Genomic DNA, 19487 nt, shown 5'->3' with positions numbered 1-19487 from the left:
CATGTGGATTCAGCCCCCCCCCCCCCCCCCTGATGAAAATGTAAAAAAAAATTGCTCGCACATAACTTAAACTTGGGTGGGGAATGTTGATATCGGACAAGAGAGAAAAAAAATTGTACCCGCTTGTATGTACCGGTACAGTGCTTTTGAAATAACTTTGTTAGTATTGGTAAGTCGAGTTGAAATAACGGTCTGCGCGATTTTCAAATATCCGGCCCCCCCCCCCCTATTGGAAAATCCTGGATCCGCGACTGCAACTTATCTGTTTATATGTTTCTTCCTCACTAGTTTGCAGTCATAGTAAATGAGAAGAAAGCAAAGATAAGAGAGCTGAAGGAAAGACCCTTGGGTGAGTTTCTTTTTGTTTTTAAAATTATATATTAGATTAAAACACAGAGCAGATTTGATGAAAATCAAGGGCTTGAAATATGTGTTTCAAACACTCTATCCATCAAGCATCCATCCACTTTTAGAACGGATGAACTTCCGCTCTGTTTTCGCAAATTTTGTCCATTTCTGGAGCGGATGAAAACGGATGGAATCACTCCCAAAATTTTACTCGTCCGCTGTGTCCTTTATGCATACGTTTTGTGTCCATCGGCCAGTGGGACCGGGCCATTAGATGTTTTCATATTCATAAAACCTAAAATATGGATTAATTTGTTATCTTCTTAGGACATTGTTCTGTCATGAATTTTAAAGTAGTATAGAAAAGGCTATGACCAATTGGCCGGTTTACTATATATTCAAATAATATAATATTCAAATTAATGGATGTTTCTTTTCTGGGGACCTAGTGACATTGCATTCAATTAACCTGTTATTTATGAATGAACTACAATAATTGAAATCAAGTCTGCATAGTGCATACTCTACTTTTTGCTATGTCGGGCATGCCTCGGGCAAGCTTTTAGGTTGTCAAGAAGTACATTTCTTTAAACTGTATGCATGACATTTGAATATGTAAGTAAACCAGTCTATTAGCCAATGTTTTATATAAAGCATAATTTATATTTTTGATAGCTGCCACTATGCATGATGACAGTGGAGGTCAAAGTTCAAATCATAGAAGTGAAGCGATGAAGAGTGACAGCGATGACGCGATGGATCTAGGAGATGATGATACCGACGAAAAGAGACAGGTAAGAGAGGGCTGTCGGTCATGGGGGTGGGGAGGTAGTACTGTCATCATGGGGGTGGGGAGGTCCTATGTGCCCTATGTGCTATTGGTGTCTGTGATATGGAGGCTGTTCACACCGGCAGAGATATCTGCGCTATATATGCGGTGTGGAATGTACAACGTCGTTTCGGCCCACCCAACAGCGAGCCACGGCACGCCAAAACGGCGTGCCACTGGAGCATCTCTTGGGGTGGTCCACGAGAGATAGCGCGCTATCTCTGCCGGTGTGAACAGCCTCCATATCACAGCACGGTGGAAGTCATCGTTCTGCACGCGGGGAATTTTATACTCGTTCTATTTTGGTGCGATCTGAATCTGAATCGGTACAACTCAACTCAAGGTTTGATGGATAAGCCAACAAAACTACAATAATATTGAACGCTCAGAAAAGTCAATGGGATTTTGTGTGTAATTTGCCGGTCAATACGGTTATACAGTAATGAACAAATATTTTAGCCCGATCTGAAAAGGCAATGGCAAAATGCGTGTTAAACTAGTGGGCAATAATATAGAGCCAGTTGGTTTTTACATCCCGCATCAGCTACTGTAATTTACGCATCAGCTACGGTAATTTACATCGCGCATCGTGTATAAGAAAATGCGCACTTTGCGCGAACTCTATTGTGACGTAACAATCACACCCTAGGCACACTGTTTGCAGTGTATCGAAAATCTGTCAAACACTGGATTCACAGTGTTGGTTTGACAATGTTTTTGCAACTTTAATGCTAGGAAACCCTGTGTAGCCTACATAATTTAAGAGTACATGTATAAGATAGTAAGAGTTTCTTGTTTGCTCTAGATGTCTGATGTGGTTAATGATAGTAATATTGACTGCCTAATTCAGGGCAATACGACTTGTCATATATCACCCTCACCTTTGGTTCGGGCGATATATGTTGTATTGCCCAGAAGGCAGTCAATATTACTTAAATATTGAAGCCCTAAAAAAATTGCGCTTCAAATAAGTAAAAATCTTTGAATGACAGGTTTTACCATACTCTCTCCAATAGACTGTAGTGTAATAAAAACTGTTAGGAAAACTGAAATTTGATTTCGATTTCCAATCTTAAGTGTATTACGACAATCAAATAGGCTATTAGCTTGTAAAAGTCATGGGGTTCCTGACTGACCTAATTGTTTATAATTATCATCGCAGCATGAGCTAAATCCAGGATTTTGTTTCATAATCTGAGACAATGTTACCGAGTCACATTAAATCATGTGGATAGTAGACAGGCTGGATGTAGACCATATGGGAATAGACCAATTGGAGAAGTAGATGAACTGGTTGTAGACTGAATCAAAATCACCCGGTTTTACTGCTTTTTTTTTAAAACAAGACTTTCTGATTTTCATCCACAGAGAGAGGAATCCTTACGGAAGAAGCAGAAGAAGACTACAGCGCCCTCTCAGACCAGAACAAAACGGTCAGATGATTCGGTTACATTTGATGAGGAGTTACCTGAAGACACAACCAGCAAAGCAAGGTAGTGACTTAGCTGATGTATATCCTTAAAGTGGACATCCACCCTGATATCAATTGGTTTTAGTAAAAGCAGAACAAGAGAGAAACAAATTAGTGAAAGTTTGAGCAAAATCCGATTAAAGATAAGAAAATTATGTATATTTGAAGCGAGCTCCTCTCCAATTTGTTCCGTACTGAAAATTTCATAAACTTTAATTTTCTTAGTTATTGATGATGGAATAGATTTGTTTTATACTGGGGTTATATCAAACGACTGAACATTTTCCGAAGGTCAAATATAGATTTTGGAAGTTTTTAATCCTGGGCAAATGGGAGGGGACCTCTCAGGAGATGCCACAGAATTGCCAATTTGTGTTGATTGGATGCGCCTTCAAAAATTCATAGCTTTCTTATTTTTAATGTTTGTTTTTTTTGCTCAAATTTCACCGACCAATTTCTCTTATTTGTTCTGCTTTTATTAAAAAAGCAACCTACTATATCAGGGTGGACTTGGCTTTTAAATTTCAGGACCATATAAACTAAGCCCCCCAAAGTCTCCCCCCCCCCCCCCAAATGACCTCCAATCTATATCCCAAACTTTAATGATTTTATCCTATGTCCATGTATCTGTTGATTTCATTGTTTTTGCTTATGCTTTTGTTTTTTCTCTACTAATAGTTGAAACATGAGGCCACTTTAAAAGCAATCCGTTTAATTAAGTATAGGTACTTTCTACTGAAGGATAAGAAAGATGGAGAAATAAACAAACTATTTTGAAAAACGTAGACCAGTTCTCAATCTGATCTTAATTGCGGTCTGAGGATGATTGCTGACTTGATTTTATCATTCCCAACGCCTTAGATGCAGGTGCGGCCCGGTTACCGTATAAAATGGGTTAAGGAAAAAGATTGAATAGAGGATGATAAGTAAACTGTCAGTAAAACCTTGGCTATTGGTTGGAAAATGAGAATATTATTTTGTCTTAAATTTTAGGAGGAGAAGAAGAGAGCCAACATCTAGAAAGACCGCTACGTCAGAGAAACCTGCCATCCCTAAAAGTGCCTTCTTCAGGGTAAGACATTCCTTTCTTATAGAGAGTGGGTTGTCAGTTTCCATGTGCAGAAGGCTAGAATTCGCTGAGACCAGACTTGATGGAAATACCATTAATGTGTGCACAAGTCTGCACACAGCAAACCCTTAGGCCAATCAAGAAATACCCCCCTTGTCTCTCAAAGTGTTTTCAGGGGAGGGAAAAGTCGAAGCATTACATAAGGCGTGCTGGTTAGGCTAATCCTGGTGATTGACAACACCTGTTATTGGGTAAGCACCCGGACAGTATCAAATTTATTTTTACAGGGTAGCATTTTCAGATACAAAACTGCTTTTCACAATGTCCCTTTTAACCTGGATTAAATATATATATGTGCATAGAAAAAAAAAATCAAGATTTATGCTCAGACTTCAAAACGAAAAATAGTGAAGATTCATATTAGGAGGATTTTTAAAACAAATTTTCGCCCTTGGAGCTTTGTCAAGTAAAGATTTGATTTGACTTTGAAAATATTATCATCATATTTTACATGTATATATTTTTATTGTCGTATATTCATATATATATATATATGCATATCAAGCAAACAATTTGAACAAGACAACTGACACATTGTTTTTGGCAGGGCACTACTGTTTCTTTTCATTACATAAAAATCTTCTTGAGATGAGTTCATTTGCCATGTGTAGTAGAAGATCTCATACCCACATTACATGGACATGATCATATTTTTTGCCCAAACCTCATGGAATAACCCTTATGTAACACTTGACATCTGAATATAGACATGAAATAAAATCTCTCTAGAAATCAAATTTGAGATTCATATTAACCACCGTGCTAATGCTTTATGGATTAATAAGTGACAAAATAAAAGTGTTACAATGGATCAAAAATGAGCCTGACAAAGACAATACAAAAGCACCATACATGCGAGATATCATAAACTGCAGCATTGTCTGTTCATTGGACTGTGTAAATCTTACATTCACCATGTTTATAGTACAAGCATACATTAAGCTCTCCCTTTCTGTGTTTGTTTACAGGACTCCTTCAACATCAAGGGCACCCTCTATGAGGAAAACTCCATCGCGAGAGAAGAGTCAGACAGAGACTGATAATGTAGATGATCTCTTAGATCAGTTCTGAACAACAAACTGAACATATTAATAGATACAACTCATTATTTGTAAAGAAAAGATGGAGTTCTTGTAAAAATGAGGGTTTTTTTCCCTCTTTTTAAGGAGGGAGCTCAGTTTGAAAGAATATCATAAAAGGTATCTTTCTACAAATGTCCCCTGAAAATGATATCTCTTCACATTCAAATGACCTCATATTTAAATAAGACATGAAATAGCTGAAAATTCTGGACCAAACTTTTGTGGTACATGTGTATTTGTCCCACATACTCATTTCTATGTGCAGTGCATGTAAGATCTTTATCAGTTTTATATCACATGGCTTTCTTCAGACCCTTGCAATATACATGTACATAAACTCTTACATGCTTTTTCATAATGTGATCAAATTTAATGCACAAATCTTTGTTAAGTGCCTCATTTGAAATGATTTATTTCACCTGTTATGAATAATTGTATTTCAATTGATGCTATGTAGGACAAACATTGTGGCTGGTCCTTACCTTACACAAAGTAATATATGCAATTTGTTTGTAACAGGTGAATGAATGCATTAATTTGATTACAGTACGAAAATGGCCATCCTAGTTGTTGGCAGGTCCTTTTGTAATGTAAACACAAGACCAGTACTCAGATTTATCTTTTAAGGAAAGATTGTAGCAGGGAACCTTGAAAAGTGATATTGCAATTATCCTGCTAGTCTTGTTTCGTCTTGTTTGTAACCATTTCACTTAATCCAAAGTGGTCTTTAACTATTAATAAGGAACGATCTAGTTTCTGTAAATTCCATGTATTCCATGTATATTTGTTGTCATAGAATCATATATATATATAATAGTTTTGCCCTTTACCTAGATACGCCACAGTCATTTCTGGTATTACTGTTACTCACTTTGGGAAAATTAAAGCAGTAAAAGCATGTTTTGAACAGTAAAATATGTACAAAACATGTTTTTTGTTTAATTAATCAAAAAAGTTTTGTTATCAGAACCCTTGAACAAATAATTATATTTTCCCTTAAGTAATTTCCATGTCCTCTATATTTGTTGTCGTAAAGATTTTATCAAATAGAGTGGGACCAGCAAAATGACTGTGTTTTAATGAGAGTTTTGTATAGCAGTGTTCGTTATAATACATGTAGTAGTGGAAGGGATGTCATAGTCTGTCGAGTGAGTAATACATGTATTAGCGAGGAAATGTCCTTGAGCCATGTATTCTTATTGTACCTGCATTGCTACTCTCTTCTTAGGTGTTAAATGGGTACGATGCAAATGTCATTGTAGTTGGATTAGCATGTGTACTCATGTAAAAATGCAACTAGCTGTAATGCTTCCCAGGGAGTGGAGAATGTGTACTGTAATGTACAGAATAGTAATGATCTCAGTGACAAAGTAAGAAAAATACTCCAAGCACTTTGGTAAATTAATGGTAAAGCACTTTGTAAAGAAACTACATGTAATAGTAAACACTCATCAAAAAAGTTGGTTTGATCATTTAGGAAGTAATGTAAGCAGGATTTTCCTTCTAAGGTTTTGAGTAACTATTTCTACTCGATTGATAATGATTTCATTATAAAATTATATTTTTTTGCATGCAGTCGGTGCTCAAAAGAGTATTTTAAAAATCGTGTAAATAGCAATATATCACAAGCTAAATTTCGGCTACGTGTGGTTGACGAAATACTCATCATTCATGTCCCCTTTACTAGAAAATATATGAATAAGTATAAAGACCCTTGTGCACACAGATTCATCATGACACTTTTTTGTATGCACCTTTGCAGCTGTGGAAGTGTGTCATTCAATGTGATGATGTTGATAAAGGTGGCCCATAAAATAATGCTTTTGGAGATAAAAGTTTCTTCATCTTACAATCAATTGCAGTCCGTTTTCTTTGTAGCTGATATGTCAAACATTTTTTAAATTTAAAAGAAGTTTATATCAATAAAGAGTTTTTTATACAAAATATTGCACGGTTTGTGGTTTGTTGTATAATTATATCTTTATGGATGTACATTTTAATGCATATAAGGACGATTACCCCCCTCCCCCCCCCCCGCCCGGAGGAAAACCAAGGACAACCTTCCCCGGGGACAACCGCCCCCCCTGTTCGTTAAAGGTACTAGCTACGAATGGGACCGTAGTCAAGCCTGATAATAAGTTGGTTTTCATTTTTTTTATTTTTTTTTTATTTATTTATTTATTTATTTTTTATTTTATTTATTTAATTTATTTATTTATTTATTTTTTTTTTTTTATTTTTTTTTTTTGGGGGGGAGGTAAGTTTCCTAGGGGTAATTTTCCGGGGGTAGTTGTCCTGGGGGGGGGGTATTTTGGGGTGAAATTGTCTTTGGGGAGTTTTCCGGGGGGGGGGGGGGTAATTTCCCGGGGGTGATTGCCAAAGGGTTAATTGTTCTATAACCATTTTAATGAAATATGAAAATTAGATTTCCGCTTCTGTCACGTATCTCGTCTCCCTATTAATAATCGGCCCCTACAATATTTTACGGGCTGCATACAAAATGATACGTGATATTGCGTAACAAATGGTGGGTGACTAGATTCATTATTCATTAATACACTTTTCTGCAATCAGCGTCATATTTGAGGCAAGTAAATGTAACCGTGATAAAAAGTTGTAATTCAATATCGGACTTTTAACTAAGCACATGTACATGCGTTATTTCTGCCAATAACACCAGATAAAGTATTTATCACTATATACGAAAAGGTTTAATGACATTTTCCCTCAAATTCTTTAATCCGTTATCGCAATGAAATAATTCAAGATAGTGTGATTTTTATCATAAATGGAAAGTGAGCTGTTCATTTTCAGATTTCATATTTTTCATCCCAAGTTTTCCTTTTTATATAATCAATTTATCTTCTATAGTAGCCTGATTTGCTCCAAATTTATTGGACCGAATTATTCCTAAAATACTCTATAAAACTTGATATGCCTAATATGTATTATTATTAGGTGAAGGGATCATATTAATACCAAGCTATATATACGCTCACAAACAATGACACCCAAATCCATAAAATGTGTGTGCGCAAGCATAATAAAACGTATGTATTGTATGTCGTATAACTGCACTGTACAGGGAGGTCGCTAAGGGGGAGGGGGGGGGGGGGTGTGAGGGGTGCGACACCCCCTACCTGTCAGGATATTGTCGGTAAAATTGCGCTGCCGTCGGGAAAAATGAGAAAAGGGGGAGGGAAAAAATGAGAGAAAAAGGGAGAGAAAATAAGAAAGGAAATAAAAGAGGAGAAAAAGAGGAAGGAGAGGATAGAAAGAAAAAGAAAGAAAAGAAGAAAAAAAAAAGGAGAAAAGGAAAAAAAGAACGAAAAAAAGAAACAGGAAACAAGAGAAACGGGAATGAAAGAGAGGAGAGAAAGTACGCAGGTGCGATCGAGGGAGCAATAGTGAATGAGAGGGATAAATGTGACGGAATTGACTACCCCCTCACAGGTTTTTGAAGTTTTTTATTAAAAAATTACAGTCCTTAGCGAAACTTTTTTCACACTTCACTTTTCTCGGTATTTACTTGTACATTTTGAAGGATATTATAAGAGGGAGCGTAGCTACCGAGTGTTGTGAAGATTTTTGCATTTTTATTTGTCTTAACGCTGCACTCTTAGGCCCTCCAGAGCCTAAATGTGTGTTGTAGTCTGTAGTCTGGATCGTCACCCCTGACCACAAGGCAGTGGTTACAACTGGCAATAAAAATTAACATTTATCAAAAGAATGAGGTGATTACAATTACTCTTATGTTGTGTTAAGTTACTAATTGAGCACAACCAAAACAAAACAGAAAAAAGAAAAGAAAACCGTGCCACCGTGACAGCATTGAGGTCGATTGACGATATGGGACTCCCGACATTCTTCGACCAGTCACTGCAGGGTTTAGTGGTTCACACCCGTCCTGGCTTGTCCTCGCCGGTGTGTAACTGCCATCATGCAAAGGTATAGGTAAGCACCGGTAGCTCTTACAAGTTAACGGCACCCTCTCTCTGAAAATGTAAGGAAACATCAAAGCTTCAGCGCTTCGCGCAAGAGGGGGGGGGGGGGGGACTTAATTCAGATAAGGATTAAGAGACGAGAACGCTTCACCGAACGTCTTCTTTCTCTAATACTTTAATGAAACGTCAAAGCTTCAACGGGAGGTGTGTGTGTGTGTGTAATTGGTTTTTACAGACGTGTTTCAATCAGATATGATTATTTACGTCTGGGGACCGACCTTTAAACGTCACCATCCGAAAGACGTGACTCAGTTTCGAACCTGCGTCCTCACCTGAATCAGTTTGTAACTTCCACTGTTAGCTGGATTACAGGCACACGCCACAACGCCTAGTCGAAACTGAACGGTACAGTGAATCGTCTTCTTTCTATAATAATTTAATGGAACATCAAACCCGTCAAGGGGGGGGGGGGGGAGACTGAATACAGACAAGGATTAAAAGTCGAGAACAGTACAACGAATCGTCTTCTTTTTCTAATAATTTAAGGAAACGTCAAAGCTTCCGCGCTTTGCGCGGGAAGAGGGGGGGGGCGGGGGAAACTGAATTCAGATAAGGATTAAAAGACGAGAATAAATCATCGTATCTTTATGTCGTCGAGGAAAATGACCTTGTGCACATACGCAAGTACTATAGATAGTTCATGGGAGAAAATAACTTAGCCTTCGGCCCCGGGTTTATAGGGTTAAATTCATAGGGTGGTATTCTAATAAGTTAAGCCGGGACTAAGTCCAGACTAAACAAAAATTTTAGTTCACACTTCTATGGAATGCTAGGTTTCATCTTCCTCCTTCAATATTCATGACAAGGATAATCTAACCGGAGTGTTGGCTCAGTCAGTAGAGCGTCCGCCTCACAACCGGGAGATCGTGGGTTCGAACCCCGGCCGCGTCATACCAAAATACGTTAAAAGACGTTAAAAGATGGGAGTTGTTGCTACCTTGTTTGGCGTTCAACAATAAGGGATAGAGCAACGTCGATCGGGCGCTGCTCAGTGGCTGCCGGGCTCACGATCAATTGGGCAAAAAGAATTTCCATTTCGGTTTAATAAAATTTGGAGTGGACTATTAGGCTATTATTATCTTCCAAAGACTTTGTTGAAATTCAGTTCATACTCATATTATCTTTTTCTTCCCATTTCATTGCAAAATTAATTTTTTGGACGCTTTTTCACAACAGGCACTCCCTAAAAGTGTGAACTAACTAAGCACGCGCTAACTTAGTACGCGCTACCGGAATACCACCCATAGATATTGGGACATTTGTCGGTAATCGGTGGCTAGTTTTGTCGGTAATCGTTGGCCTCTACATCCCACTGAAAAATGTCTAGCGACGCCCTTGTCTGCACACATATGATTTTCGGTGTCACAAGCATCGGTCAATTGAGCTGTATCCCCATAGGCCATTATTTTATGTAAGCAAGATACACACATTCCATTTGATCTAGAGGATTAAGCCATTTTGGAGAGAGCACGTGTACAAATTACCCCCAAAATATCCATAAATTATATGGAGACGTCCCACTTTGTGCAAAACGCGACGAAAAAAATGTTTCGAACGCCAATATTTCGTGAAGAGAGAGAGAGAGGGAGAGATCGAGGGAGAGAGAGAGAGAGAGAGAGAGGGTGGAACAAAAGTGAGAGAGGGGCATATTATGAGAGAAGGAAATGAAGTGGATAATAAGATAATATTTTCTATACAAAATTGAAAGGAAATAAATTGCAAGTGGAAATGGGAGTTTATTATAAAGCGTATGACAGAGAAAGAGAGATGGTGTATGAGTATGGATGGAGGAACCCAGGTCGAAATTCCAGTTGATACCAGTTGAAACCAGTAAGGATTTCCAACTCTTATCTACTGGTTTGAACTGGTTTGAACTGGTCTCAACTGGTCTTAACTGGTACCAATTGATACCAGTTGATACAATTTTGAAACCAGTAGAAATACCAGTTGACATCTGAGACCAGTTGATATTACCAGTTGATTTACCAGTTGAAACCAGTAGATGATTACCAGTTGATATACCATTTGAAAACCAGTATGATTACCAGTTGATTTACCAGTTGAAAACCAGTAGATGATCACCAGTTGATTTACCAGTTGAAAACCAGTAGATGATTACCAGTTGATTCCAGTTGAAAACCAGTAGATGATTACCAGTTGAAAACCAGTAGATTAGTACCAGTTGAAAACCAGTACTAGATGATTACCAGTTGATTTACCAGTTGAAAACCAGTAAGATTACCAGTTGATTTACCAGTTGAAAACCAGTAAGATTACCAGTTGATTTACCAGTTGAAAACCAGTAGATAATTACCAGTTGATTTACCAGTTGAAAACCAGTACGAATACCAGTTGATTTACCAGTTAAAAAACCAGTTCAATGTATCTTATGAATATTCATGATTTGCATGTTTTCACAGATCTTTCAAGCAATGCACATACATTTTGTGATTTACATTTCCTTAGTTAATTATTGACAAATATATTACACATGTCTGATCATGTTTTTCATCTGATTTAAGACGTAAAATGAGATATATTGATATATATGTAATTACTAACCAGAAATAAAGTGTATAAATTTGTATATATGTATGCACGAACAATATATGTCAAATCACACAATACACATCTGTAATCTACTTCAAATGATCATTGTGATGGGGTAATTGCAAGAGTTAGTATATGTGGTCAAGTTGGTGGCCAGATGCTAATAATGATCATTGATTATCAGTTGATTGATTACTGGATAATCATCTGAAAAATCAACTGGTAATTCAACTTGATATTCAACTGGTAAATCAACTGGTAAATCAACTGGTAATTGAACTGGTAAATCAACTTGTAATTCAACTGGTAAATCAACTGGTCTCAGTTAGCGTTATTTCAATTTCCATATTAAAAACCAGTTGAATCTACTGGTTTCAACTGGTACCAGTTGACTTACTGGTTTTAACTGGTACCAGTTGCCTACTGGTTTCAACTGGAATTCAGACCTGGGAAGAGAATAGAGAGAGGTTCAATTAATTCTGGCAGTGACTCAATAATTGAAAAGTAAACTACACGTATAATGCGTCATTCGTTCCATCGCATGCTACACTAATCACTCCGTTGGTATCAATTCTCTTTCATTATCGGCAATCATAGCGAGAAGTAGCTGCTAGCTAATCATCGGAACTGGAACTTCAGCCTCATAAATACTCCGCTTATATACTCGTAAGTACCGTCATATACAGTAATTATGTACCATATACTATTCGATATATTTACTCTTTACTTCCTAAGCAATATATAAGCGCTCTTTATGCTTTGTGGTAAATTTACGCTCACAAATTTGATATAATAACGCTGTTTATACTTTGTGATGAATTTGCGCTCTAATATTCGATGGATTTAATTTTTACATACTATTCCATATATTCACTGTGTATATACTTCGTGGTAAAATTACACTCCTATATTTGATAGGTTTACTCTTTCAGACTTTGTAGTAAATTTATCCTCTAGTATTCAATATATTTACTTTGTATATACTACTCAATGGATTTGCTCTCTACATACCATTTGAATATATGTACTATGTGCATACAATGTGATGGAAATACTCTCTTCGTACTATTCGACAGATTCACTGTATGTATACCATTCAATGGACATACCGATCTCTAAATACTAATTGATAGTTTTACTTTCTACATACTACTCAATAGATTTACTCTCTGCATACTCCTCAATATATTTACTATGTGCATACAAGGTGATGGATTTACTCTCTCGATATTATGCACAGCAGTCGAATTTCCTATCGATAATAATTTAAACGTGACAATTTCATACTGTTAATTCAATTTTTGATAGTTTTCGGCGGAAAGATTTGAAAAGGATGTCCTCACGAGCCTATACCAAATGTGTATATGTCATTAATTTGATGAATGATAATGATAATAATAATAGTAATAGGCATTTCTATAGCGCCGTCTATCTAGATAATTCTATTCCGAGGCGCATTAACATTACCCCCGCTTTAGCCTAGCTGCCGTTTATCCAGCATTTCAAGGAATTAATTCCTGCCAGGTACCCACATCTTGTGAAAGTACTTAATAATAGGTAATAATAATTCATATCATTACTCTGTAATTTTTGTTTTATATGAAATGTCTGGATATATAAGTACTTAGAGCATTCTCGTACTTCAGTGAACTTGGTAGAAATTAGTGGGAGGTAACCAGGAAAACTGTGGCAAATCCTTCAACAGCGACTTTTGATATGTGTTTATTTAACTGTATTTACCAAACACAAAAACTATGACAAATCCATCAAACAATGACTTATTGGTGTAATACTAAGTTTTGAAAAACTCTTTTGATGAAATGCATGGTTGTGACAACGTGATTTATTATAATATATAAAGTTTGTATCTCCTCACTGCTTAATTTATTGCTCAATCTAAAGAGCGATCAATATTGTTTAATGGAGCTCTGAGAAGATATAAACTTTATCAATAAATAATAAATCATATTCTCATAATTCTGTCACGAAAAGAGGTACATGTGCACAATAATTTATTCCAACTTCATGGGCACGGTGCATTTTGCGGCCACAAACCTTTGTCAGTCACTGCGTGCAAGTGTCTGTACATGTACTATGTACTATGTTTATGGCATACTGCATAGGCCCTGCACTTTAGCTTCTCCGGACACTTACAGCCGGCAGAGAATTACGGAGCGAGGCTCTGCTTAAAGGTACTATGTCCCATTTGCTGGCCAAAAAAAATGAAAAAGTTAAATTCCAACTGCATTTGAAAGATAATACTAATTTAGAACTTCCCTAAAAAAGGTGGGGCTTGAAAATGTCTTCAAGTGGGAAAATAACGACTATTAGTTGTAAAATCGACTTAGGGGCTATAGAGCCAATAAGTAATAGTCTTGATTTTCAGTCAATTGTACCGAATGGTCATACGTTTTATGCTGCGCAAAGATTTAATCAGTTTAATTTTGGCCATCACAAGAAGTGGGTTATTGATGTAGACAAATGCTCATGTACCCTTTACAACTCTTTTCATGTATGTTATTAAGAAAAAAGCCAACCAGTCACTCAATAGTGTCTTACAGTGAAGTCTAGCAAGAAAACGGGTTTCCTTTTATAATTTGAATATGAGGACATTGCTAACGTTTAAATCTCACAGATAGGACATACATGACATATTCATAATTCCTGCAAAGTTCTACAGAATTTGAGGTTGGTTGCAAAAGGGACACAGTATCTTTAAGGCTATAAGAATTGTGGTATGGTGTTAATTTACAATCTGAACGTGACTGCAGACTAGCCAATGTCTAGAACTGTATATAAGCCAAATAATGTGTGCAATATATAGGATTTATTTAAAGAATGGGATATCAAAATTACTTCACTTACATTATTTTCTTGTAGTGAACACAATCATGAAAAAGTTACTTTATATACACAGGCAACCTGTATTTTGTGGCCACCTCTCTGTAAATGTCACCTGTCTACAATGAACACTTTTTCCGTTTTCATTGACATTGAGTGGACTTAATATACAGGTTTGAATATAATTATTTGATTTGGCTGAACCGTAAATATGGCGTATTTACTAGGCGTAATTTATTCCATTTCGTGTGTTGTAATAACCTTTGAAAGTCAAGGTTTATTGAGCAATTTAGACAAGTGAGTATATCGGTAAAATGCACACTCGGATTCATTATTCATCACCTTTACATAGAAATTCGTACTATTGATTAGGAATCCTCATATTTGTTGGATGCGTCATATGTATCATTAAAACAGATGAAAGTCTTTTAAAAAAACACGCCCGGGTTCCCCTTATAAAGGATAGTGCAGTGGGTCTTAGTATATCCATGTTCTTACCAGGCAATTAAAGGTGGTGACCGTTTTTACACGGGGCGTCAATATTAACGTCCTACCCGAGGGTAAAATAATCATGAATAATAAATATAATCATGAAATGAATAATAGACCTTACGGAGGTGAGACGCAATGAGCGTTAGTAGAATTGGCCATTAGACTAATTGGTTATTAGACTAAATGAACAATAATTTAAAATGGGCAGTAGAAATGTAAAATCAAATTACCAAGAAATCAATTGTGGAGTACCTCAAGGATCTATATTAGGCCCATTATTGTTCAATTTATATATCAATGATCTTCCTAGAATTTTAAAATCAATTTTATTTGCCGACGATACAAGCATTTTTTTATCCCATCAAAATATAAAGATATTATTTATTATTTTTATTAAAGATATATTTAATCGAGAAATTAAGTTAATAAACACATGGCTTTCTGTAAATAAATTGTCAATTAATATAAGTAAGACACATTATATGATTTTTACTATTAAAAAATGTGACACTGATTCTATTATTATTCGTTTGTGTAATACAGAAATTAAACAGGTCTCTTCACTTAAATTTCTTGGCATAACCATTGATAATAAGTTGAAATGGACTGATCATATAAATGCTGTTTGTAATGTATTATCGAAAAATATTGGTGTTATGTATAAATTAAAATCATTTCCTAAATGTATATTGAAGATGATATATAACAGTTTGATATTACCATTTTTGTATTATGGAATACTTGCATGGGGGAATGTACATGAAACCCATATTAAGAAAGTGATTTTATTGCAAAAACGTGCAATTCGTACTATTTGTCATACTTCTTATCTTGCCCATTCACATCCACTTTTTAAAGAAATGAAAATATTGAATTTTACTGATATGTATAATTATCAATGTGCAATATTCATGTTCCAGTGCTATTTACAAATCCTTCCCAAATCACTTTTAAAACTTTTTATACTAAATTGTAATATACACCACTATAGTTCTAGAAATGCTGAGAATTTTCACTTGCCACTTGTACATAAAACTTCATATAAACGTACAGTAATATTCAATGGACCTTGCTTATGGAGTACTATACCTCGTAAAATACGTGAATTGAAATTTGTTAACACTTTCAAACGTAAATACAAAAAATACTTGATGGACGTATATTGATATTAGCTACAGATTTTTTAACGGTTGTTAAATTCATTATATTTTACATGTAATTGTTGTTTGTTTCACTTTTTATTACAGCTTAACTTTTTATATTTGATTAATTGGTCAGCCGCATACAAGGACCACCTCTTTTCTGGCTGCTACCAGCATTAGCAATTTCCTTTGTATTATTCATGTTTGTAAATTGATTCTGTGTATTTCTGTGTTTATCTATGTTAGTAATTGTGATTGTGTGAAACTTTGTATACTGCTTTTGTTTTACCCTGTATGTTTTTTATTACTTGGCAAAATAAATTAAAAAATTGAATAGAAAAGTAGGCGAAATGATTAATAGACAACATGGATGGTAGACGGGCAGACGGCAATTTACCAAGTTAAACAAGCCTTGATGCGTCTATGAGAAATGGGGAGGCTAACGTTATCAAATATTGTTTATCTAATGCAAAGAACAACTTTTTGTGTAAGCATAGATTGATTCCTCAATGCCAAGTGCGCAGCTACATGTTTGTCATGGTTGCATAGACAAAAATAACAAGCCAACACAATCGAGAATTTGTGATATTTATGAGAAAGTAAAAAATTCGATGGGGACGCCTGGCAACTATTGTGCGGTTTGCGTGTTTGCCTTTCAGACTTCTACTTGTGACGTAGTTCTATTCAAATTCATTCTTCCCGTTTCTCTCTCCGTCTAGCATTCTCTCTCTCTCTCTCTCTCTCTTTTTGATTTCTTTTCTTATTTTATTTTCTCTGTCAAAGGCTCACATTCTACTTTGTATTCTTCTTGTCTCTAACTTTATCTTCAACTCTCTTGCTCAAAAACATTAGAACACGCCTTTGCAGCTCCTGATTCCTTACTACCCTCTCTTTCTCTCTTTTTCCTGATTTTTGTTCCTCTTTTTTGTCCTTTTTTTCTTCTTTCTCTCACTCGCTCTAGCTGTCAATCTCTCTCTCTCTCTCTCTCTCGCTTCTTGTTGACGGGAGGAAGTTACGGTATTGTTATTTATATCAGTTTTACACGATCACACATATTTCCCCCAAAATCAACTTAAGACTGATTTCAATACCCTATTGCATTTCCTATAGAATTTCTGTTCGTATATGTTACATACTACGTCATTGCCATACTAGCACGCTTCACCAGGCAACACGCAAGTCGATCAATTGATCACATATTTGTATACATCTATAATTGTCTCTTTCTTCAAACGTTTGCCTCTGATTGTCTGTTTTCATTCAAATGAACTTATCACAAGGTTTCGGTTTGCCCTTAAGCACCATTCTGGCTCTCAGCATATAATATCATGTTCATGACTATGATGTATTTTTACACTAATGGGAAACAAATCAATGTATCATTACATATGGACAATTAACCTTGATTCTTGAACTCCTTCACATTTACTGGTGATGGAAAAAGAAAGACTGTATAAAAATGTGTTAAAAGATAACGTAGCCATCTGTTTATGCAATTGCACTATTCAAGTAAAAAAGCGTTTGGACAATGTTAAGTATTCAGCACATAGGCCTACATGACATATTGGTTGGTATATTCTCACTATTCTGTGAGGTTTTGGTATCAGGTAACTGGTTGGATATTGACCTAATCTTGCAGAAACTCACCAGCCTTCACTGTGCAAAGAATATTATGCTCTTAGCTCCTCAGTTATATATTGTTATATTTCGAATATGAATAAATTGAATAATACTTTCATTAAAGACTATTCCAATTCGAATTTTCCTGCGGTAAGAGAAGAAGACAATATCATCCTTTACCATAAGTCGATATTGTAAAATTATTAATTTCGCTTTTCACACTTTCTTTCTACTTTAAAGGTATACACAGGTTTCTGAACATGCAGCCTGTTACTATAATGGAGAATAGACCCTCGGTAAGTTTGAACAAAACCATACGGAATTTCTTCTGAAATAAGCAACTTTATTAATCATGTATTGCGGTATTCCAAATATATTATGGACTTTTAGAAATCAAATAAACTTAGTGGCGGAGCTACGAATTGAACAAAAAATAATTTTCTTGTTTTTCATACATTAATATTAGCCGATAAATTAATCAGACATTGGGGTCCAGATGTATGGAATTCTTTACCTAACAATATTCAAAATATAAAATCACCAAACTCCTTTAAAAGAGCACTCTGTTGTTTTATTAGTTGTAATAGTTGTAGTTGTAATATAATACTTACGTATTTATAAATCTACATATCATTTCTTATTATAACGAACATAAATTTAATTCTCTAATTATCTATAGGACAATTTTACTAGACTTAACAATATTTCTCTTTTTATTTTTTTAAATTCTTGTTCTTTATAAATAGTGTGAATAGTTCACAACCCTTTAAGAGTTTTATTTGATATATATTATATATTTGAAAGGTTTGTACCGATTCAAGCTCTATGCATACGTTTCTTTATCTTTGTGTGTTCATTCTTTAAACTGTATTATATATAAAAACTTGTCTTTGATAAAACATTGTTATATTCTTTTTCACTTGAAGTCAATTCAAATGAATTGTGAAATTATGAACATGCATGAAGAAAGAAAGAAATATAGACATACGCAAGGAGAAATTTGAATTCCACCCTAAATCTATAGTAAAAGTTCCCATTTCTTTTACAACTTGGGAAATAATGATTGATTAATGATAATGATACATCCGAAACATTGTAATGAAGTAAGAAAAGGCCCTCTCGTACGGTAGGTCCCGGGTTCGAACCGTGCGTGCTGCTTACATCCTTGAACAATGTGTGTTGCCTTGAATATGTGTCTCTCTCGACGCAGGTGTATGTAATTAAACCTAGCAATGCTGGGGTTATAATAATTATAGGACCCGGATGCGGGATGAGCAGCAAATACTGATGCTATGTACTGTGGGTAAATAGGCCCAAATCCTGATCAGTAAATGCCTATAATATCTCGGGAACCTCTCATTAATTATCAGAAAATATGCTGGTGTACTTCATACTTCTTTTTTTATTTCATTGCCTACTGGAACCAGGTGGTTCTTGTATTAAGCCTATGACAATGAAAGAATTGACTACTCAGTGGGTTAATGGGGCCCAATCGAAATGAATGCATTATGATAATTTTCATGAAAACCATCTCATTGCAAAATAAACGTCGTAGAAGAGAAAGGGGACGAGTGAGATAGAGAGAAAAAGAGTGAGAGAAAGAGACAGACAGACAGAGAGAGAAACAGAGAGAGAGAGAGAGAGAGAGGCACACACATATATAGATACAGAGAGACAGAGAGCCAGAGGGAGAGAGAGAGAGAGAGAGAGAGAGAGAAAGATGGAGAGAGAGAGGGGTGAGATTATAAAACTGTCGCATTCGCTGCATTTACAACACAAGGAAGTCCAATTTTTTTCAAATGCATACAATAATAAAAAGGGGTATAAAGTAATACTTGGCTAACCACACGATATTTGTTTTCTCTCCACTTGTTTCTTTGTAATCATTTTATTAGCGGGCTGGCTATTCTGAAAACTACAGTGCAGGTGCCGCCACCTGTACAGCGGTGTTTATAATTGTATCCGCCATCGGTTCGGCA

The 19487-nt window shown here is 35.7% G+C and overlaps 1 protein-coding gene and 1 long non-coding RNA gene across 2 annotated transcripts; both read left to right on the top strand.

Annotated features, from left to right (window-relative positions):
* The first annotated feature begins 280 nt into the window (after nt 1-280).
* Nucleotides 281-6696, top strand: LOC115918870. The gene is made up of 5 exons (XM_030992970.1): nt 281-349; nt 1024-1142; nt 2546-2670; nt 3642-3720; nt 4746-6696. The coding sequence occupies exons 2-5, from the start codon at nt 1032-1034 to the stop codon at nt 4815-4817; spliced, it is 387 nt and encodes a 128-aa protein (XP_030848830.1). The 5' UTR covers nt 281-349; nt 1024-1031; the 3' UTR covers nt 4818-6696.
* Nucleotides 6697-11942: 5246 nt separating this feature from the next.
* On the top strand, nt 11943-19467 carry LOC105437782. The gene is made up of 3 exons (XR_970719.2): nt 11943-12079; nt 17749-17804; nt 19404-19467. It is a non-coding gene; the product is annotated as an uncharacterized LOC105437782 (long non-coding RNA).
* The last annotated feature ends 20 nt before the right edge of the window (nt 19468-19487 follow it).

The sequence above is a fragment of the Strongylocentrotus purpuratus genome, unplaced genomic scaffold (genome assembly GCF_000002235.5).
Source record: "Strongylocentrotus purpuratus isolate Spur 01 unplaced genomic scaffold, Spur_5.0 spur5_scaffold_20, whole genome shotgun sequence".
Taxonomy (NCBI): Eukaryota; Metazoa; Echinodermata; class Echinoidea; order Camarodonta; family Strongylocentrotidae; genus Strongylocentrotus; species Strongylocentrotus purpuratus.
This window is presented reverse-complemented; position numbering and strand designations above follow the sequence as displayed.